General features: G+C 41.8%; 1 protein-coding gene across 2 annotated transcripts in view; it reads right to left on the reverse strand.

Moving 5' to 3' along the window:
• The window catches only part of pcdh11 (protocadherin 11), a 123,977-nt gene extending 107,651 nt beyond the window's left edge, over positions 1 to 16,326 (reverse strand). Inside the window, exons 1-3 of one of the 2 annotated variants that reach the window (XM_076739531.1) lie at positions 15,536 to 16,316; positions 9,257 to 9,837; positions 622 to 3,129 (exon numbers count right to left, since the gene is read on the reverse strand). In XM_076739531.1, the coding sequence (XP_076595646.1) occupies positions 622 to 3,129; positions 9,257 to 9,796 (3,048 nt within the window). In that variant the 5' untranslated portion in view covers positions 9,797 to 9,837; positions 15,536 to 16,316. Of the gene's footprint in view, positions 1 to 621; positions 3,130 to 9,256; positions 9,838 to 15,535 lie in introns of both variants that reach the window. The other variant, XM_076739532.1, reaches the window with a different exon arrangement.
• Positions 16,327 to 24,046: the final 7,720 nt, after the last annotated feature.

The following is a 24,046-nucleotide window of genomic DNA, read 5'->3' on the forward strand; positions in this document are numbered from 1 at the left end:
TGCTATTACCTTCACACTTTTTGCGAAAATGAATACCTGATGAATCGTCACTCTGGCTGTCATATTTATTTTTTGCTCGCCTTGTTTAAACATGTCAGTCAAATATATTAGCACACAGCATCATTCGCCCTTGACCTCAAATACATCAGTAGAGAGTTCAATCATTGCCGCCTATCCCAGGCTCCTCTAAATCAGGCTACATTGCCACCAACCACTCACACTGAAGTTTAAAATAGCTAGCCATCATAATTGCACTGCTGCCATTGCTCAAGCTTTTGAATATCAAACTAACCTGCACATGTATTTTTATAAACGTTTATGCAATTACAGTTGCTTGAGAAGGAGGGTGAATACATGAATTGATGACAATCAGCACTGTGAAAGGTTTGCTGTATTGATTACGACAAATTCCGTTTTATTGTTTTGTTTCATTGCAAGTCTTGAGCACTCTCATTTTTCAGTGCAAATGACATTCATGTAGACATGGTCATGGTCTGTATGGGAAAATCCCCTGCCTCCATGCCACCACCCTCCCCCTTTCACATCGCCTACCATGGGACAGCCTGGGGAGTGTGAGTGGGGACTAGTGTGGGTGGGTTTAAAAAGGAAGTCATGAATTACCTGTCGGGTGGTGATTTGCCCTGCAGTCTTGAATCCCCCCTGACAGCTGCACTCTGAGACACTGTACGGGTCGGAGCTAGTCGATGAGCACTTGGAGAGTGAGTCACAGCCCACCACGAACGTGTTGTCCAAGGGGAGCTCCTGGATCACATGGTGTTTCTTTGGGGCCACTGGAGTCTCCGGTTTGATTTGAAATGTAGGCTGAGGGGACGCTGACTTGTAATGCTTGGCTAAATCTGGGCTGTCGGGTTTGAAGGTGGTGGGCGTGGTGGCCCAGTTGTACTTCCCCATGGTTTGCTCCTCTAACTCCACAGGGAGATCCAGTGTCCCATTAACATGCTCATGGGTGGGGTCGTCAGGCTTGGATTCATCTATGGTCACAAAGTTCAGGAGGAGGCTCTTGGGGGATCGCTTCTTTCTCTTCTTCTTCTTCTTGATCTGACGGTTGTCTTGGTTGGGTGACACCCACTCGCCACTCTGCTTGCCCTTCTGTACCACTTTGTGTCTGGGTGTCTGCCGGCACCGCACCAAGGCAGTCACAAATATCACCAAGATGACAGTCATGGTCCCTGCTATGATAGCTATGACAACAATCACATATCCGTTGGCTTGAGGTGTTACCTCACTGTCCCCTATGTTACGGTCCAAGGGTGTCTCCATACTTTTTCTCAGCTGCTCTTGGATGAAGGTAGCGTTTGACACAGTGTCATTGACAAACAAGTGAATAAGTGCGATAGCATGTAATGACTCAGGCTGGCCTAGATCTTTGACCTTGACTACCAGCCTATGCAGCCCCTGATCAGCTGACACTATTTTCTCCTGCAGTGTTATGTTACCCGTTGTTTTGTCGATGGCGAAGAGACCTCGAGGGGAGACCCTAGATGTGATGATGATGCTGCTGATAATACTGTACTGCAGCTCAGCATTCATACCTGTGTCATTGTCAATGGCAAACACTCTGGTCACCACAGCGCCAGGGGTGGTGCTGGTTCGCACTAAGTCATATGAGTAATTGGAGGATGGGATGACGAACACGGGGCGATTGTCGTTCACATCGACAACATTGATAGTGACCTTGGCATAGGAGGAGCTTGGAGGTTGCCCTCCATCAACTGCCTTCACCATAAATGTGTAGGAGCTCTGCTGCTCCCTATCAAAGGTGATATTGGGTTTGATCACACCAGTTTGGGGGTCGATGATGAAATTATCTTTCCCGTTCAAAATGGACAGCGTTATAACAGCATTATCTCCCGCATCTGCGTCCGTCACTGTGATTAACCCCACTGTTCCATAGAGAGGCAAGTTCTCAGGCACATAGAAGTTGTACTCAGGGTGTGTGAAAGCTGGGCTGTTGTCATTAAGGTCCTGGACGATTAGCCTGACAGTGACATTGCTTTGCAGGGACGTGGAGCCATTGTCCCTTGCTATGACAGTGAATGAGTACCTCTCTTGCTTCTCTCTGTCCAGCCGTTTGCCAACTGAGAGGATTCCTGACCGTCTGTCTATGTTAAACCCATCAGGCGCATCAGGGCCAAGAGTATAAATAATCTCAGCATTATGTCCGCTGTCTGCGTCAGTGGCGCTGATTTTTATTAACTGTGTAGAAGGGTCATTGTTCTCTGGTATGGAAAGTTGGATTTCCGGCTGGGGGAAGATGGGTGCATTGTCGTTTTCATCCTTGATTTTAATTAAAACCATAGCTGAAGTGTTCAAAGGAGGCGTCCCCCTATCCGAGGCCACTATCTTAATTGCATATTCTCGAGTCGTCTCATAATCTAGGGGGGCAGCTGTCTCTAGTAAGAACTGATCATTAAAGACAGGCTTCAACCGAAAAGGAACATCATGGTCAGTGTAGCAAGCGACTTTGCCATAAAGATCTGCATCCTTGTCAGTAACAGTGATTAGGGCTATTTTGGTGTTGAGAGGTGCGTTCTCAGACAGTAGAACCGTCCCATTAACCAGGTTGATAATGTAGCGAGTGTCTATGGTGGGAACATTGTCATTAACGTCTGTAACATTAACAATCACTGTGGCTCTGGAGGGGGTAGAGCTGCCATCACTGGCCAGGACGATGAGTTTATGAACAGGAGTCACCTCCCGGTCCAGTGGCTGCTTCACAGTGATCAGTCCTGTGGAGCTGTCGATGGCAAAGTGACGTTTGGTTGAGGCAGAAATCTGGTTGCTGAAGGCGAAGTGGATCTGTGCGTTGGAACCCAGGTCTGCATCCGTGGCGTGAAGCTGCGCAACCGATGTCCCCATGGGGGCATTCTCTGGTACTGTGACCTCCAGGTCGCTGTCCTTGAAGATGGGACGATTGTCGTTGACATCTGAGATGGTGACTTGTAGAATGGCAGTGCTGGACTTGGGAGGGTTGCCACCATCCTCCACCTTTATCTTCATGACAAAGGTGTCCTTCTGCTCGCGATCCAGGTTCTGCTGAACAATAAGCTGCGGCCACTTGTCCCCTTCAGGAGTCTCAATGATGTCTAAGCCAAACTCGCTGACACTCTGCAAAGACAAGACAGCATTTTAAGTTATGTTTGTTCTGCTTAGTATTCATAGTATTCATATGTGAATACCACATACATGATTGTTTTCCCACAAATGGTTTGATTGTTCTCTTAGTCTATTCCTTGACTCAAGGGTTTAAGGAAAGAGGGTGTCATATGTAAGAATATCACATTTTTCACGTGGGTAATAACAAATAACGGTACAGATTGCTCTTGTGATGGATACTATGTTCTGAGGCATTGTTATTGTTCTTTAATTGTAGATTTTTCACTTGTCTTATAAAACCAAACAGCCTGTCGAGGTATTTCCTTAGGTTACTCAGGTTCATTTGAAACCCTTCTTTGAATCAGGCTTTTAGACAGTGATGGATGTCAAGAGCAAATTAAACGGCTCAGGACATTCTTAAACAAGGCAGCTGGTTCTTGGCTCTGCTCTGCTCATCTCAGTTGGGTACCCGTAAATCAAAAGCATATTCAACACGCTAATCACCAGTTTGTTTCAAAATTTTACTCATTTCTTGCATCTTCTATACAAGCCCCAGAAACATAACAAATGTCAGTTTATATATCGTTTTAAAAATGTGACCGATCATTGTAATAAACAGTCCAATCAACTCTACCCCTCCACTCTTGCAACTACTGCTTGAAGTGATTCATTTACCCCTTTAGCCCTCTCATCAGGTTTCCTCTGCCCTCACTAAAACGAGATTTCACTCTGTCTTCCTATCTTGTGTCAGGTTAGAATAGACTAGGCAGCCATGCCACATTGCAGCTTCATAATGGAAGACAGACATCAGGAATTTGAGACACACCAATAAGCTCCCATTTTAAATAAACAGCAAGACCAGATCACCATAGATTAAGAGGAGGGAGTGAAAAATCCTGCATATTAGAAAGGTTTTTTTGCTTGAGAAGAGCTAAATCTAGGCAAAAGTAAAGCCGGAGGAAAATGAAAACAAATGCATAAGTAATCCCCATGAGAAACCAGAGGAACTGGCACTGGCTGTTAAGAATAATTGCCTTCCACCCAAAAAATTAGCACTGATATTTACAATTTCAGATGGGGTATGGTATGGATCCATGCATGTTTTCAAATTAGAAGAGAGAGGAAGGAGAGGGAAGCAAGAGAGGGAGAGAGAGACAAGTGACAGAAAAGGAGAGAAAGAGAGAGAAGGGGGAGGAAATAAGAAGAAGATCAAGCCCATGAATGAGCTGCATGCACATTATGAAACAAAGAAGCCCTTTGAAGCTCTTTCAGTCAGAAGCAGTTTCATGGTAAAACAAGAAAAAGCATCCTCTTTAAAGAGATAAGCTTCATGCTGCACATAATGTTGGAAGAGATTACTCTGTCTAGGCACAGCTATCAAATGAGATTAAGATATATACATTCTCCTCGTTTAAGGAAGGAACATTTCAACCAAATTGTGAGCACAAGAGTCCTCAGTAGGTTTTAAAATCTAGAACCCTCCTCGTGCCAGCACAGTGTTGTAGCCGACACAAGGAAACGTGCAGCTGCAGCATGTAAATTATTGTGTACAGTGAAAAACTGCTTGCCAAGGGAATGTTGTCAACATGTCAGTGATTGACAGAACTACTTAAACCGGCCAACTCTGCAGCAGTGATCTTTCAGACCTTATTTTGTGATCCTTCTGGAAAGCAAAAGTTATATAGGGATGAGCGGACACGGCATATAAAACTATGTGTGGAAATGTAGACATACTGCTTTATGGCTGAGCTGAGCTGAATCTTTATGCACATTGAATAACTATTCCTGTCACAACTGAAAGGTCCAAGACAACATTCTGGGGGCTCTATTGCTAAGCACTACTCCATCCGCACAAAGCTCCTCAATCCTCAGTTGTTTGAATAGTTCACAGATTCGGCACAGTAGCTCAGTATCTGCACACTGATATTTGGCAAAGCCTGATGTTAATAGTAGGATGTTGAGTTAGGATGTGTCAAAGGGAATGCTGCACGATGATTTATGAGCCAGCATTTCCTCTATGCTTTTGTCTTGGTTTCACACAATTTTAAAACTGACAAGACAGCACTCAGCGCATTTCAATAAGTTGAAGAGAGCTATCTCTCAGGCTGTGCATCCTCCTGAATGCAAAATTAGTCTGGTGGATTGTGATAAGATCTAGGGCAGGCTAAGAAAAGGCCAAATACTAGCATGAATCACTCACTGGAAACCCTAAGGCTGAGCGAGAAGGACAAAGCTGTCTAAACGGCTAAGTGCGCACTTTATACCATGCCTCACTCTTTCAACATACACATACTGTACAGGTACATTTTTTCATGAACTTTGATGACTTGCCATTCATTCTACACTACAGGGCCGCAGGTCTCTGCAGTGATCAGCGAGGGATCAGGGTACTGTATATGCGGGATGTGTGTGGCACACAATCCAATCAGAGTTGGCTAATTTAAATGAAAATGACTGAGAGACAGTGACAGAAGCAGAGGTGGCTGATGATGAGGGGAGGATGACTCTGAACCCTGTTCTGCAGACAGCTCCTCAGATTATCAGTGGATGCATCTTTCAGTCAAGTTGATGACCTTATTAAAACTAAGAGGAGACTGAGATTGGGCTGTGAATATATCAGGAGGACTCTAGTCACGGTGATGCCCATGGATGGGGCTAACTGGGGAGGGCTATTCATCACAAGCTATAGCACCTCTTTATAATGCTGATAGAAACTCCCTCTCTTTCTGTCCCCCCCTCTCTCTCATTCCTCCCTCATTTTTTTTCTCCATACCTCATACACTTCTGCCCCTGGCCATGATCTCATGCATATAATTAAGACAAAAGAAGCTGGGAATTGTTTGTCTCTTTTTGTCAACCCCTAGAAGAGGATAATGTGTCAGAATAGGATGCTAATGAAAACTGGAAATGCTTGACAGTGAGCTCTCTGCCCAAAAGTCCTATTCAGTGCCTATAGGCACCATGCAATGCATTAATGAAAATTTTCTTGCTACTTGGGAACGAAGCTTGAATAAATTTAGCATCTTTAAATGCAAAGTTAGAATCAGTTTAGGAATAAAATTATTCAAGCTTGGACTTGGAGTACCAGCAAAAAGATCACTCCATCCACTTAAAAATCTTAGGTATATTTCAGATAGACATGTTGCAACCAAGTGGACTGTTAAGTGCCCAAGGAAAAACCCAGGGAGGTGGCAAAAGGTTAAGTCTAAGAGCCCTCCAGATTGCCCAACCAAAATACAGACACCCACTTCATCATCCAGTTTGTCAGCGAGGCATAGCCCAGCCAGCAGCTGAACATTGATCTACATGAAATGACTTGAACAAGACGCCCACCTTCAATGTGTCTGAAGATGCTGACATAGATGCAACTTGGATTAATGTAGTGTGAGATGCTGCAAAATCATACATCACTGTAGTAAGGGGCCAAACAGCAGAATCTCTGTTAGTCTTGAGAATATTTCTGTATTGGTCTCTGAGTTGTCCTGTGAATATGTAAAGTGATTGAATCTGCTTTCATGGGAGATCCTCCTCCATCCATGCATGTGATTGCTTTCTCTGACCTTGTCCATTTCTTAGGACGCCTTCCTTGCAGCTCAGGTGACGTAACACCCCACTGCACTACACTGATGGCAGAGTTTCACTCAAAGTGTGATTACCACCCATTATGTGTGGGGCTGCAGCACTGTGTAGGATGAAATTACCTGTTGTCCCTGGTAGCTTCGGAAAAGGACAAAGTTGTACAAAAGGAGGCTAGCATGTTTCTTTCATTTGTTCTGTATGTTGACAACTCAGGCATGCTACATGTGGAGAGGCAGACCACTGAGTATGGCTCACTGTGCTACACAATGGTCGCAATTTCAGCACCGTGCCCAGCACAACACAAGAAAACTGGGCAAACTATCATTCTGAGGGAGCTTCTGAGACAAATCTCACAGGACCATACAAAGATAGTCCAAGGGTGGCTTAGCGGCCAAGAGCTATTCTAGGAAGTGCTTGCACATTCCTTCCCCACTAAACCCTTGGCTTTCAACTGCACTTCTGAAATAAAAGATACCAAAGGTTGAAAATGTTTCTTGTTCTCGCTTCCCCCTGTGTTTTACTCATATAGAACCTGGAACACGAGGAAATTAATCAGGTACAATAAGAATGAATCGAGAAAAACTGAATCAGGGACGCAGTGCCGAGGATGCTCTGAGAAGAATTTCCTGCAAAAGATAATCCAACCACAGTCTAGGCAAGGGTTTTAGAAAGCTTTATATTGCGAAAAGGGCAAAAAAAAATGATTGCAGATGATCATCGTAATGAGCAGAACATTTGGTTGGTGATTTTCCAGGCATAAACAATTCAGGACATTGCGCTGGAGAGGCCTTGGCAGTGGGGCTCTTTAAAAATGCAAATTGGTATTCAAGGCAGACAGCAACGATTCTGTTCATTCCAACCCAGTGTTAACTTCATCTGAGGCTTCAAGATGGACTTGTCATTTCTGTCTCGCAGCATGCTCTCAAATGCAGTAACCTTTCTTTATTTATTATGTTTAGGGTTTCCTCCACGGTGCTTGCATCTCCCTCTTTAATTACACTTCATTTGTAACAGCTTGTGTCATCTCCAATATTCATCTATCCGCAAAGCACACAGTGTTGTCTAGACTATAAATGAAGAATGCATGATATTATCCTACATTTCTAGATTTAGGGCTTACTCCATTAGGCAACAGAGAATATTGCACTGCAGTTTAATGAAGTATCAATTAGATGATGAAGAAAAGCTTTTCCTAGTTCTGCATGAGACACCTATTAACATAATATAGTACATCCCTTCTCACTTGCTTGGATCGACTAGCACATGTAACCTGTTGCTGGAAATTGGACATGCAGTATATGCTGTGTGTGCACTTTCTAGTACGTGTTCTCTGATATTACTGTAATGGTGAAAACTTCCCCGTCTTTACAGCCTTCTCTCATAATTAAATAAAGCATATGGACATATTAATGGCTGGTATAAAACATAGCAGGCTTCATGACATATTCCCCTTCATGAAAAAGTAGGTCATATTTTCAACGAGTCCAAATTAATTTCTTATATGGATGTGCACCACGGCTCTATGGCAATATAGCAGGTTTACAGAAGAAGCTATAATGCAAAATATGAATCATATTACACCATATGGGGTGAAAAATCTGGCCAAGAAAATATTGTGTCGTGAGAACTTCCTGATTAATAGTCAAATAATCAGACTTGATATAGACAGGTGGTGGCATGCTGCAGGCATAACAGTGATTCATCAATGTCATCCATTAGATCATTTGATAAAACAATATATTTAATAATTTCTATCCAATTTTGGCTTTTTGAAAGTGTTTCTTTAAGATAGATTGCCACTGTGGTTTTTGGTTTATCAAAGGCATGAATGTAATTATTCTGTGCTTGGGTTTCCAAAAAGCCTGTTTATTTTACAAAATGCAATTTATTCTATTAAGTCCATAAAACAAACCAATAACTCGAAGACTTAACCAATATCAGGAGGCCTCAGGCACACATCTTTCGCTTTCAATATCTTTCACTCATTCACTATTGAGCCAAATTAATTTGTACAAGATGACTTTTAGTTTAGACATGAGACTGGGGACATACAGTAATAGCCTCTTTCAACTTCAGATTTAGTGGAGTGACTCTTTGTGTACTTGGAAATTCAGCTTCAGATACTTTATTTATCAATTATCTAATTACAACTGACAGTTCAGCAAATATCAAATAAAAAATAGATAGGAGTCATGGCTGGTATGCACTCAGAGACTGGAGCAGTCCAAAATCAACATTCATAAATGAAGCAAATGGACCTCCAAAACTGGGCTTCATATCAACACCAAACCCACAGTGATTTAGCAAACTGTGTTTTTTTTTTTTTTTTTTTTTTATGATGTAGAAAATTTCAGTTTCACTAATCAAAAAGCAAATCCACATATGAGCTCTAGCCCTGTGTTTGCAACCGCACACATTTTCAATGGTGATTGTGAATGTGCTTCCAAACAGTTACCCCCCACCTCCATTTATGTCTTGCATCAAAAGAAATATAACAAAAATACCTGCTCATTTCTTTTAATATACAGTATGTGAGAGATGAAACAGGAATGAGCCTCACCTTGACCAGTTCATAATGTTGGATCCCATTGATTCCCACATCAGGGTCAAATGCAGAGGGCACCGGGTATCGGGTGTTGATGGCTGTGTTCTCTGGGATGGAGATGTTTATTACAGTGGACTGGAAAAGGGGCGCGTTGTCATTTACATCCTCAATCAGGAAGCGGATCTTGACCAATCGGAAGATCTCATCAGGCAGCACGGCCACCTCAATCTCATAGTAGCAGCGTTTCTCAGCGAAGACCCCAGAGCACAGCTTCTCCCGGTCGATTCTGTGATTGGTGGTGAAGATCTCCCCCGTGTTGGCCTCCACCCTCACCAAAGGCACGTCACCTGTCTTGTACACAGGCTTGAACTGCAGCGGTGAGGACAGCCTGATGTCTGGGTCTAGCTTGAGGTCCAGGTCCTTGCGCAGATTCCCGATGCGGACATTCTCTGGCTGCTCCTCCTTCACCGTGTAGTCCCTCTCCTGGGCCCGGCATAGCAAGACCACGCAGGTGAGCAAGACCACCAGCACATGAGCCTGACTTGCTAAGTCCATACTCAAGAGTGTATGGGAGCTTCACTTCGACAGCAGCAATTCTGCCACAAGAGACAGAGAGAAAAAAGGAGAGAAAGACAGAACACACAATGTCAGTGCACAAAATTACATGGCATTCAAGTTCTGCTGTAATTAGTACTATTTTCCCTCACGGAGAGTTTTCAACTTGACCTATTCATTCTAAATAGTTATGAGCCCACATCCTTCCCATGTCTTTGAGAGCAAATTAACGGCGGTTTTACACAATTAACCTTTGATGACATCCATTGAGCAAGCGGACACGTAAAGGTTAGCAGTTCACGTATTCCATCAATCCATTTCATCACTGTAATGAACCCTTTCATATTTTTTATTGAGAAGTATGAAAGCAGTTCAGTTCACTGTTGCGATAAAATTGTTTGCTTTGAAAGCTTGTTCACAAACTACTGTGCATGAAAAAATGGGACACGGCACAGAGAGGAACTTAATTCATATCTGAGTCAATGTGAGTCAATATGGTGCAGTGGTGTCTTCATAGATTGCACCTCACATCCAGACTTCAGCTGATTTGGAGGGAGCAGAATTGAGCCTTAAGCATTGGTGCTTCCATGCATGAACACACACACACACACACACACACACACACACACTTGCAGTAGTACCGCTTGACAGCAGCTATTAATGGACAACCTCATTTGCCCTGAATGTAAACAATTGAGCTCGCAAATATTTCATGAACGCCCATGTGTGTAAACACACGCAATATGATAAGAGCACTGTTTAGAGCAACTGCGGTGGAAAGAGACAACAGTGTGAAATAATTTATTGTGGGAGCCACCATCAGCCAAATTAGTGAAATTTAATCATAACTTCATTACATCCAGACGAACGTGTTCACTCCAACATCAAATTTAAACAGCATACAGTTTACTGTTCACACTGAATGATGCCTGTGATAAATCCTTAACAGAAAACGGAGTGCAGATGGCTTCACCACCACAGAACATTATTCATTAATAAGTCGTCTTGTGCTGGGTGCCACTTCATTTGATGCTGTTGTTCTACAAAATCTTTAATTGTTTTATACGTGCGAAAGCTTGCCAAAGGGCAAGAACCCCAGTTGCCAAAACCCAAGTAGGTCATTGGAAGATGATGAAGGAGTCACATGCTGCAATGCCTTCCCTGCCAGTATATGCTAGCAAGAAATATTGACTGCTTTCCACCAGTTAATTAGTAGGTTATTTAGTCAATTATTAAGGAAGTTACTTCCTGTGGTTTGCTAGCTGACATTTTGACTTATTCATTTATTGAATCCATTCTTGCATATCTTTAATACACAAAACTCCAGATTTCCACTGGCCTCCATAAAGGCTTGACCAGACATGCTTTTGGCTTTACAGTGTTGGTAATGCAGTGTAATTATAAAAGTGTATCCCTGTTCAGTAGTATTTTCACTATAACAGAATGACATTACTAGTCTTTACATTGTTTTTAGTGTGCAATGACATTTCAGGGTAAAGCCACCAATGCACAGCCATGTTTACTTCTCATAATAATTCTGGCCCCCCATGTGTATTCCAGCGCAATATATTTAACGACTAATATAATTTCATTGCTCGTATTCCCCTGTGTGTTTAGGTCTACCAAGCCCCTGAGTGTTTATCAACCTCATATGATTTTCCTCAAGATATTGGGTTGTATTTACAAGGCAGCTGCCTTGAAATCAAATGTCCGTTTCCTTCAAAGAATAGCAAAAATGTATGACAGCCATCACAGAAACGGTGTACAGCTGCTGCTGAAAATGCATACATACCTGCAGTAACAAGGGACCATAAATAGCTCTTTGGGAACCGTAATATTTCCTCTTTATGAAATTTCATGATTCAAACAATATCCAGTAGGAAAGGTATGACTACCTGAACTGCACCACAGGGGTCCTCTAAATTGGCAAGGCAACCACATTCATAGCCATTGAAGCTCTCGGCCTACCGACAAAGGGGAATTGATTAAAAATAAGAATTTAATTAAGCTGGTTTTGAATCAGCAACAATTGCAAGGCATTCACACCGCCTGTAAAGACAGATTCCTTTTCACACATTTCATAAAGCAGTCGCATGAGACTCATTAAAGAACAGTTGGGCAGAAAAAAGCATGGCTGACATTGATCAGTGTGAGGGTTATTCTTTCTACACATACAGTCAGTGTCGTACTGTCATGTCAAAATATTGATGAGATATATCCCATTAGTGACTGTGACATTCTTCACTTTGAAGTGTGCATCTTTCTGAGAGTGAGCAGCAATTGCTTTACTGTGATGATCGCCAGGCAGTCCAAGGCTGAGCTCGCTCGACGCATAATGAAGTTTAAATTACATCCTTAAATGGGATGTGATTCGCCCAAGTGAAAAAACAGAAAAGATCAAAGCATGATCTAAATTTCCTCTCCCTTGTAAGTGACAATAATGTTCCGCAGGATGAAGGGGTATAGTATGTTTTTGACGCAGGAGTACAAATGCAGTAACAAAAAGGCACCCTGGCAATGCTAATGTGATGGTAAGAAACAGTATAGGAGATATGCATATACACACTGTGGCAGATAGATATATAGAGATGTTTCTCTTCAAACACAATGCTAACATGATCAAGTTAAGATAGTTTTTGGAGCCTTGTGCTGTCCTGACATATTGCAGCCTATCTTGTTTATTCCTCTTATTCTATTAACTTCATGTGGGTCCTTTTCTCACAACCATGATTTTCCCAAATCTGCATGGCTTTTCACTTGTCACAATTCTTTATAAGCCTGTCCATGAGGGATAGGCTAGGTGAGAGAAGGAATTGTGCTGGAGGGGAAAAAAAAGTACGAGGGAGGGAGAGAGAAATCCTAGGTGTCAGTCAGAGTGTCTCCTTTGCTTACATTTCACTAGTCTCCTGAAATGCTATTTTGAGCCCCAGACAGCAGGTTGAATCCAGTAGGCAAACTCAAGCCTCCCTCTTGGGAGTCACAGAGTGAAGAGGAGCAGGACGGCCCTGGATCACTTTACAAAACAGCATGATGGACAGGCCTTCCTGGTGTTTGCACCCACAGAAGGTAGCAGTAAGAGGGGAGACGCACAACTACGTCGTGTCACCCCGTACCTTCACCTCGACCATCAACTGGAAACTTTTAAGGTAGTTAGTTTAAGGCTGGGACCCAAGACATTTGGAGTCCTTTAACCGTCAAAGGCAGGTTTTCACCACTGTTGTATCCATCAATATTGCTTGTGGATCCAAAGAGATTTTCAAAGGAAGGCCCTGGTAGAAGTAATACTTTTGATTGTTTTGGACTTTTTCTCTTTTAACAGCTTTAAGGATCGCTGACAGCCTGACAGACCAGGTTTCTGTCAAGATCAGTCGGTTCTTTTTCAGTCCACGCAGCCAGAACAATTCTCTTTACACGGCGGAGGAATAAAAGTTGTTTTCTTTTGGGAAACTTCAACAATGACTATATTACCAAAGTTGTGCTGAAAGTGAGAAAGTGCAACAAGATGACGCTCGACATAAATGGCCATGTTGACAATGTTAAAAATATTTATTACTGACAAAAGAGAGGTTCAAATGTCACTGGGATTTGCGCATCACACTGTCTTTTATGCCTGAAAAAGGAAATAGATGATATATCAACATTCTGTCATGTAATTTGTAGCTGAGTGTTTGTATTAAGTCTGGCAAAGCTATTTGGCTGCATAACCCCGTGGCTATTCACATTTCAATCAGTTTCTGGATTCTTAGATAGACTCGTATTATGAAAAGTTGTACTACTTGTGTAATTAAATGGTCGCTAGGTAACATTTCTTACCCTTCTGCATTAGCAAAATGACGAACTCATTTACATCGTTGTAATCATGGACCTCAAGAGGGCAGTCCGTGCATGCAAATGTAACCCTAATGCTAAATATGAATGTGATCATTCAGCTTTTCGTCGTTGTGAATGGCAAGTTTGAAAAATCCATCATTTTTAATGTCAATGGTACAAAATCCTAAATTGTGGACATGTAAAAAAAAATAATGCAACTATTTCAAAGAAAGTCAGAATAATTAAGCCTGAAACCATTTATATTATGAAAAAAATGTTAAAATAGAATTTTCTTCATTTAATTATGCAGGAAAAACACTGTGAAAACATTTCAAAGAACATTTTCAGTTATTAAAAAGTGGCCATATTTGAGGTGAAAACTGTGCTGTAGACACCATCATGGACTCTAAAATAGCCCACATTCAACATGTTCACTATTATCATTTATGGGAAGTGAATTCAGCTACTGCAATACTGTGAATACCAACAAGCTATTCTAAAACCAAAGATGGCATTAACTGGCAGAAAAACTCTAAGCTGAGTTTTTACTTAAACAGCTTGTGACTGCAGGGGCAGAAATTTTAAAGGAGCCTGAATGTGCTTTAGTGGAACAACCAAACATTTACTGTAAGATGAAAACTAAAAGCAAAGCAACATCTGTAACACCTGGGAAGCATCCCTGAGACTAGAGCTTTGTTTCTCTATGAACTCCAGACCAAGTTCCCTCACAAGTTAACATCTCCCAGATCAGTCATTATTAAACTGAATTTACCAAAGCCATAGAGGATCATTGCAGATATGGTTGTGACACCTACAGTATGTCAGGATGTTGCAGACTGCATCAGCTCTTCTGTAGGACCTACCCGGTGAATGTGAAATGCGGATGTGCTTGAGCTAATGGTTTTACTGTGTTTTTGGAATCAAACAAATCCCTCACCATACTTCCATTCACTCACTGCCTCTTCTTTTAATATAAACGCCTCACCCCACAGCAAAAATATGCTGCTCACACTGGGAAGGTTCACATTACCATTTGATTTAATTCTCCAGCAAATAGAGTTCAGTGGGCCTTGTGGGAGTCTTAAAAAAAAATAAAAACAGGGCCCAATAATAATCTATTGCATATTGAGCAGGTATAACATATTAGGAACCCAAACAACCAACTGTGGCGGTTAATCTTGAAGCCAGCGGGGACTGACATCGTGACTATCTGAACTATTCCTTGGAGAAAGCAATTATTTATTTATTTATTTTCCTCGAGTCTGAGCGCGCACAGACTGATAGCCCCTCAGGTTATGGTCTGTGACAGCTGAACCGCTTGACCAGGAGCGCGCTGTTACCGCGCACCCACGCACCGAGTTTAGCGGCCAAGCTGCTGAGAAACCTGCACTGACAAGTCCCTGCAGTTGGATGCTCTTGGAAAGTAGGCCTATCTATCCAGCGATCAGTGTTGAGCAAGACTAAATAACGCCCGAAGTCGTGACCAACCGCGCGGTGCACATTCATAATGCGACAGCTCAGTTTAAGATTCTCCACGATGCACCATGTCCGTGGATAATTTCTATTTACATCAGGTGCACGGGGACGCCTGTTATATCTTTGGAGCAGCTCTAGGAAAACCCACGGGAACATCTAAATGACCCACCATCGCAACACACTGATTCATCCAAGTGCCCTGTAGACTATCACTAAAATTTCGCCAAGCTAAATGTTGCTCTCAGTGATTGTAAATACAGCACAGTTGCGCCGGTATTGGGACATCAATTTGATTTTATACGGAGCACATAAATTAGGCTGCTGGGCGCTCTCCGGCGTTTCTGAATGCGCTCAGGAGGCAGACCAGTCATCAGCATGCATTTGCTCACAGATCACTAAAGTAAAATACATTTTGATCTCAGCAGTAAAGTCATGATCAGGGGCAAAGCTTACCTTTTCCGCTCGAATGGGATGAAAAATCAGCCGTGAGTGCCGTCGCGTAGAGACATCACTGATTTACAAAAAAGAAGTGCCACGAATTAAACTGAAGTCGGGGAAAGGGGGAGAAAAGATCCTCATCAGAAGCGGCAGCAAAATGCGTTGCAAGTAGAAAAAAAAAAAATGTTATCCACTACAAAAACTTATCCATGCGCTAAAAAAAACGGAGGTCCTCATGTGCAGGAGAGCAAAAAAATCACGCACAGCGATCAACTTTGAAAGGGACGCTGTAATTCCTCTTCGGATGTCTTGGACTCGCAATCCCACGGGCGGAGATAACGCATTGATCCAAGCTTGTTTTACATTAACTTTGTATCCCTAGCCTAGATTTGCCTTGAAATTCCTACTTAATCGGACCAGTTTAAAACCGCTGCCACCAAATTTACACGTGTGCATTAAAGGCGTCTTGACCCGCGCGTAAAACTTCAATCCAAGAGCGAAAAAAAAGGGAGTTCTGATGAAAAACTGATAGCTTAAACCAAATTTATTTTGTAACCACTTGTTTTGACTGATTCGAGGTTGTGCACACTCCCCAAAAACTCTTAAAGGAGGGATGCAGAGAGCGCATCGCCCCCCGCCCCCCAATGGAGTTGGATCAAAGTGTGCCTCAGTGCAGCATCACTTACAGGAGCCGGGATAGGCGGTTCACCGTATCTGTCTGCTAAGCTGTAGATGTCTCAGTAGTATTGTATGAACTCAGTTCCTCAATACTGCCCTCCTCTCTCCCTCTCGCTCTCCCTCCGACTGACATCATGGCTGAAGGAGGAGCCAACCGCAGATTTAAGAGCCCCGGTCCTCTTAAAGCCGCACTGCGTTGGAGAGATGCTTACGCTGAGATGTAGGTGGATGGCGGTCTGTGTGTGGACCACAGACGCCTCTGCCGTTTGCAGTAGCAGCACTGCTTCAGAAATCAGCCTGAAAGCAAGAGGGGGGCACTGTTCACTTTTATACCGAGCTTTGTTTCTGTTTTTCATTCCCAATTAGGTCTACTGGATCATCGACACCTCTGAATAACCACCACGTTCAAATTCTTTTCAGACATTCCCGAGAGTGTCAACAGGCTGTGGCAGAGCTCTTACCATGGATGAGAGGAGAAATTAGCCCGATAATGGGTTCGTTCACAGTTTCTATGTATAAAATGGTGTCAAATAATTTGTGCTGTACAGTAGGAGCTCATCGCAGTTCAGCTTATTACCATGACCACTTGAAATGCGAGAAATGATGAAATGCAACAAGAGATTGCCTGGAAAACGGGGGGGGGGGGGCATAGTATAAAAATTGACAAGGTAACTCAAATGCCTCATTAAAATGATGCTGAGGTGAATCACATATTCATTATCAGCAAAGTGCTAAAAAGTTGTTAGCGGCGTGTATTTATGACCATAAAACCGACTGAAGTGAAACATCAACAAATCTGGTTGCAACAATGTCAGACAGGCGTCAATGCGACATATTGAGCGGCTCAAAAATCACTGATCACAAATCACCAAGCTGTCACTTTTCTGCTGCTGCAAATTAAATGGGTGTTCCATCCCTAAATAGCCTGGAGTAGATTCTAACAGGTGCTTTTATGGGGGTCATAAAGGGTTATGGTCACACAAAGGTCAAACGACCACCGCCGCCATGTTACACCTGATTACTCTTGTCCCTTTGCCATTGCCTTGTACAACAAATGGCTGTTACTTTGCATTTTAACAAGTTTAGCCCCCGGCAAGGTTTCATAAACAGCGTTCTTCACCTGTTCAGTTCCTTTCACATTATTTCATGTCACAATGGTCATCCCTGAAGACAAAGGTGTAGGGGTAGGGGCCAGGTGACTGTTTACCGGCTCTGTTTAGGCCACACAACACTTAAGTCTAAAGGCGACTGCTGGGAAATTGCCTAGAAAATGACTTGTCTAGTTTCCATTGAGAAAACACAGCACACTACAATATGTGTTTTCTTCATTTTACAGTCAGTGTCTGAGGATCTCATAAGGACTTCATGGAATCTGACAGCCACAAAGCAGAAGGCACAGAATTCCTCATGCATGATGCATGTGGCTATTTTGAAATTTTCAAATTAACTTTCAGAGAAACTTTTGGCATTTCTAATAAATTGGAAGAACTCTACTACACGCACTGTGTCCAATTTTACAGGATGCATCAAAAAACCTGTTAGAACTCCTCAACATGAAATATAGCTATTTATGTGCGTAAAACTTGTCTGACACTGGTGAAGATTACTGTTTTACCCTTGATTGATTATTCATGGCAAAAAATCTTTACTTATAATGTTGCAGCAGCTTAACCGCAGCAGCAGATTAGCTTAGAGGTCCACTCACTGATTCTTCCGCAGATTCTTGTTTTTGTGTGCAGCACCAGTGCTAAATTTCCCCCAGCCCCTTGTTATTTTCTGGAGGTCATCACAGTTCAGGGTTGAGTTTCGAAACATCAACAGTTAGTTCATGTGGGGATGTGACAGCGCTATCACATATCTCTATATCAAAATCAGGCAATGTTTCTATTATTTTTTTTCCCTCTCCGGACCTCACAAACTGCACAGGATAATGAGCATGAGCACGAAACTAACTTAAGACATTTAGAAAACTTTTGACTGGGTCGTCTGTCTGAACGGTCAAATGCAACAACTGTTTCCCACAATGTTAAATCAAAACTGCGCCATGCTAAGGGGATCGCTGGCAGATATGGAGAAAAGCGAGGCTTCCTTTTGTGTTTTAAAGATATGATCAAATAGACCTTTTCCACAACATTGCCTTTAATCATGCTTGCTGTTGGCCTCCCACTGAATCCATGACTTGTTATGCACACAAATAAAAGAAAAAAATTGGAAATAATTGGAAGACAGAGCATAGTCACTAATGTACAGGCGGGGGGATGTGTGAAAGAAGGGGTGGCAGAGCTAAATTGCAAGGTTGCCATGTATTAACAGCTAGAGGGCTCAAGAAAAGATAGATTCTACTCAATTATTATTTTTTACATTTGAGCCTAAATTGTTAATCGTGGATCTTTCTAGCAGTAAAATAAATCAGTCACTCAGAAAGAAAGTAGTGCAAGTATGTCCAAAGAATATTCTGTAGAAATACAGCAGACATTTTTGAAGAGTTGGAGACATCCTGACAAAACATTTTTTTTTTTTTCTTATCCATACAGGCTGGGTTTGTATCCATGGCAACTTTCAAGAACCACTGAGACTTACCACAATGAGTTGAAACTATCTCTATTGCACTCGTTTCTTTGTGTCTGTTTCTTTCTCTCCCACTTTCTCAAGGATCTCTGGAGAAAGAAAAAGATTTGAGAAAGATGGAGTGGACAGAGCGACCACAATTCAATATTTGCTTTCACCTTATTGGCAACAGAGGAAGATTTTCGGAGAAATGGCTTCGAAAGCAAATAGACAAAAGACACCCTGAATGAAATAATATTTGAACTTTTCCATAGTGTGAATATGCTGTATGCATGAGTGTAATTTCATTCAGAGCAGAAGATAGTGAAGAAGATAACAGAAGCATTCAGGCAAGATGATTACAGTCTGTCATGTCTGGGGCAAAATGACAAAAGGGCCTAAGAGAGTCATACGTATCAGCCTATTGCTTTGGCTATTGTCAGTGACTCAAACTACGTATCCATATATGAGAGTAAAGACATTTCTAGTTTGTTTCAGCTTTTAGATTTTAGTGTTTGATTGCAAATCACATCCTAGTGGTGACTTGCATTAGAGAGAAACACAAAGTTGAGCTTACCACTAAATGGCAATTCTTTAGACTTTGACTGTGCTATTACAGCGTTTTCCCCAGACGCTGCACTTTTGTCAGGTTTTGTTAGTTAAGTACTTAAAAAGTCTCTGGATTGTGTCCCTCAATGGGTGATATTGTATGGGAACTAAAACCTGCACCTACACAAATCCTACATGATCAAAAATCCAAGATATTTTTTTTCCACGTGGGTCCACGTTAAGAGGAGGGTCTAGTTACTATTGTTAATATTATTAACTAAGAGCTGCATGTGAACAAGTGCCCTGAGCACACTTTCATTTGAATATGAAATATTAAACATGTTCCTGTATTTGATCAGCAGTCAGCCTCATGTCAACATGAAACTCTTTTGCTGAGAAGAGCACTGTCAGTAATATCCTGTCAGATGAAGCTGAAACATGACCAAAGCAGGATGAGGCAGAATTCATCACAAAGCACAGAACTGTTGAGGCTAATGAAGGGTCTAACATTGAGTGACGTGTATTTGCAACATACCAATTAGACTACAGCCAGCACTGTGAACCACCATTATTGTCAGTTGACATGTCCTCACCTTATGTTCCACTGGCAAATTAATATGTGTGCGTGCGTGCGTGTGTGTGTGTGGTGGGGGGGGAGGGGGGGGACATGTTATTGTTACACAAGAGCTGATTCAAATGTGTGTTAATGTCTTGTAGAAATCTACTAATTGCATATACAAGCATTGCATGGGTTTGGTTGACTTCTCTGTGGTTTTGTCTTGTCATGTGTGTCTGACAGGTGCTAGACTGCTAATTGCATTTGGCACAATAACAAGTTAGGGTACTCCTGTCCTGATGCTCTTGTATTTTCTTTGTAAGAATAACCTTAAAACCTTTGCTTTTAGGGTTCAGTTCAAAATTTGGTTATGGTAGGATTTAACCAAAAAGAAAAAAAAAAAAGCCTTTCAATGTGAAATCAACAGTGTCCATTAATAATTTATGAATCAGCTATTCACAACACTGACATATGAAGGTCTGTGTGCTAAAACCATATGTTATAAGCACAAATAACTGCTATAAATAGTGCAAACAAAACGTGATTATTGTTTGATAAAGCATGGCTGTGAAAGTGTCAGTTAATGACAACATACGTCGGTGGGACTCTGTTTTGTGTGTGAATTAATAATGAAGCAGTCGTCGTGTGTTGCTGTTCTGCTCCGTTTCATGTACATCACACATCTGCTTTCTGTAACAAAAGAACAGCAGAGGATCAATTTGTAGTGCAAGAGAAGAACAAATGTTTCACCTACTCACTTTTATCTGTCACTTTTTGCTCAAAATAAACACAAATATTAAAAATGCTCAAAAATACATGCGGAACATCAACGGATATCAACGTGACAGTGTTTCCTTTTTAAGATGGATGCCTAAACTCTATCAATTCTGCTTTCGTGGAGAGCTTTCTTAAGAAGTAACTGACTGTTAAAACAGCCTTTGTGTGTTGTTTGATGAACGGCGATTGTACATGCTGTGGTGATGTTTCTTTCCATCTGTCTGCTGTGAAACAGAGCCTGGGGCAACACTGTCAGACGAGAATAGTTTGCTTGGCTGTATACTGTACATTCAGTTGAATCAAGTCCCACTCCTTCCTTATGTGCATTTGTGTATTCGTCCAATAGTTCGGAAAAACAGTAAAATCGGTAAGAAAAGCAATTTGTACTGTTGATATTTATCACTTGCAAAATACTAAAGATTTTGATGAAAATTCTCTTTCACAAAGGTTCCAACACACGTTAGAAGCGAAAAAACGACCATGATGAAGTTTTAACCTCTTCAATATCACTCACAAAGGACTGATTATTAAGGATTTACAAAAGTTGTTGAACACAGTGCCTGAAATCGGGATGTGTTTGATAATGCATTTGCCTTTGCATAGTGAAGGTCACCGAATTGATTTCAAATAAAATTTTATGTGGTGAAGATTTCAATCTTAATGACAGGCCTTTCTGAGGTCAGGAAGAAGACTGGCCCTGGTGGCAACAAAAGCAAGTGGAAAATAAATTGCACGGGAGTGAGTTAAGGGTGGGTGGAGGGGTTTTAAATCAATCAGCATCTTTGAATTGGCAGCCTTTCCTCCACCATGTTGAAGATTTGACACCGCTGTTTCCTTTTCACATAGGCAAGGAGAAGCTGACCAGTGTCACTGAAACACATGGCGAGATCAATACCCACACATATTTCTCCTTCTTCCACTATTTTTTGGGGTGTGACAGGAGAGAAAAAGAATAGTGCTTCTATAATCACTAAGGAGTCATTATTTGGCACTCTTCCTTCCCAGATGGCCGAATGCTTGATGTTCTTGTCACGTTGTGTTGCATTTTCCCTGCCTTGAATGGGCTGTGTACACAACCATTGTTTGATGAGTAAAATTGAAGGCAAGCCTTGTAAACTGTGGATGCCCCCTTGCCAAAGACATGGCACTGCAAAGACAATGTGTGCAGACATCTCTTTTGCACTCTCGAGACTTCATGCTCCTTAGCTTGAGGCTTGAGAGAGGAAGCGGACTGTATTATGTGAAAAAAACTGACAACTTATAAAGCTTGAAAACTTTTATTGTAGAAGAAAAAGAACCTTTTTACCACAGTGGCTTTATGTTAAACTACCATGATAAGCCACAGATTAGAAGACATTGTATGTCTTTGCGGCGCGCAAATTATCCCCTCTGCTCATCAGTCATGACTACCTCTGCCATTCGCCACAGGGAGAAAATCTTCTACATTTCTTTTATTTTTTTTTTTCAATGTTTTTACTTTATCAGACATTCTTACTGAGATAAGTGCTTTGAGAATCACCAGAAAAAACATAAAGCATAACCGCAATCAATCAACTTCCAACCACTGAATCACTGATTCACACTAATCCATCCATCTATCCACTCATGCATCCATTTGTTGTCTTGGGAAAGGTCAGGATGGCAGCGCAGCGAGCAGTGCAGTACAGACCCTTTACATCACCCTTTAGGTTACAGATATTGTAGTATGCTTTGGTTATGAGGAACCATTTCAAGACCCAACTCACTGACATATTATTTTACTTGCAATTACATTGCAAGAGAAGGATATGTCAAGGAAAATATCTCTATATGAAATCCCAGATATTTTTTTGTACCATTAGCTTATTTACATGATATTCCCTCTTCCAGCTTGTCCTGCGTGCTTTTCTGTTTGGACAGCACATGTCCACTCAGATGACGCAGGGCAAGTCATCCTTGTCCATACATGTATACATCTGATTGCTTTTGCACTGTTTCTGTTTTTACTGGTTTGGATCAGGCCCCCGGATTTTGTGATTGTATCATATCGTCCAATGTGGCAGCAGTTTGGAGAAGGTCCTTTTCGGTTTCAACATGACAGTGCTTCAGTTTGCAAAGTGAACTCTAGAGAAAACTTGACTGTTGTGCACGGAGCTCTGACCTAAACCTATTGAACCCCTTTGAGATGAACTGGAACATCACTGCTAGCCAGGCTCAAAGATGTTGTGACTGCCAGAGTGCACCAGAACCACCACTTTTTTCATGTTGCATCCACATTGCCTGCAGGAAATAAAAGCTTGCTTAGCTACGTTTTCATAGCCTGTTAGATGAGCGTGACCTCTGCCTGCACGGCAGCCTTTCCTCAGAATGCATGTTTTGAATGTGACTTCATTTGCTCAGTACAAGTAAGCAAAGGAAATTCAAAACACCAACTTCTTGTGTTCATTCATCTTTCTGCTTAATGCTACACTAATAACAACCTACTCCAGCCAGGGTATCACGTACTCATATCGCTTAGCTAGTTGTGAGGCTGACTGCCAGGTAATATTCTCAATATGATGAAGCTATTCCTTTAAACAGCAACTTTAACCTTGCAACCGTAAGAACAGTGTTTAACCTTTGAAATGAGCTATAAACCTTGTCGTAGGTGCACTCCAGTGCTGAAACAAATAGCACTACACCTCTGGCCAAGCCTTACTGCCCAACATAATGCAATGGTTTTAGAAATGTGTCTGTAGCTCAATGGAAGCAACCACCTGCAGCCAGGTTCCAAAATCTTAAGAGAAATGGAGGCTGTTCTAGCAGCTTATCAATGCCCATAGTTTTGGAAAAGGGTCAGTAGTCACACAAGTATAATGTTTTGGTGTTCACATAATTTGTTTGTGGGTCCACATAGTTTTGTCAATGTAGTGTACTTTGGTTCATACACTCACTCTAACTGCATCATTCTCAGCACCAAACGGCACCAATGCAAATTCAAGTGAATCCAGAAACACGGCATCATCTGCAAAAAGCAGACATATTGATCCAAACATCACCAAGGCTCTTCCAGACCTCAGCAGTACTTTGATATTCTGTCCATGAATATCCCACACTGAGGCAGCAACAGCTTCTGAAGAATATCTGGACAAACTGTAACTTTGAATACGCAGCTCCAACACTGAGAAAGTAAACATGAAGTAAATATAATGCCAAAATAAATGCTTAACAGCATACTGAGTCATTCATGACGACTTATCTACAAAACTACAAAACTAGGGCCATATTTTTGTGTTTCCAAAAGCTGTTTGCAGTTATTTAGTGTGCTATAGTATTCTGCTATAAAAGACATATGCTTGTTTTGACCAACTCCTGCTGTTACAGCTTATCAAATTGTTGAATTTGATCATTGGCATGATCAATTAGTATTACACTGGTATTGCAGTAATTTGCATACACTT

The sequence above is a fragment of the Chaetodon auriga genome, chromosome 9 (assembly GCF_051107435.1).
Source record: "Chaetodon auriga isolate fChaAug3 chromosome 9, fChaAug3.hap1, whole genome shotgun sequence".
Classification (NCBI taxonomy): domain Eukaryota; kingdom Metazoa; phylum Chordata; class Actinopteri; order Chaetodontiformes; family Chaetodontidae; genus Chaetodon; species Chaetodon auriga.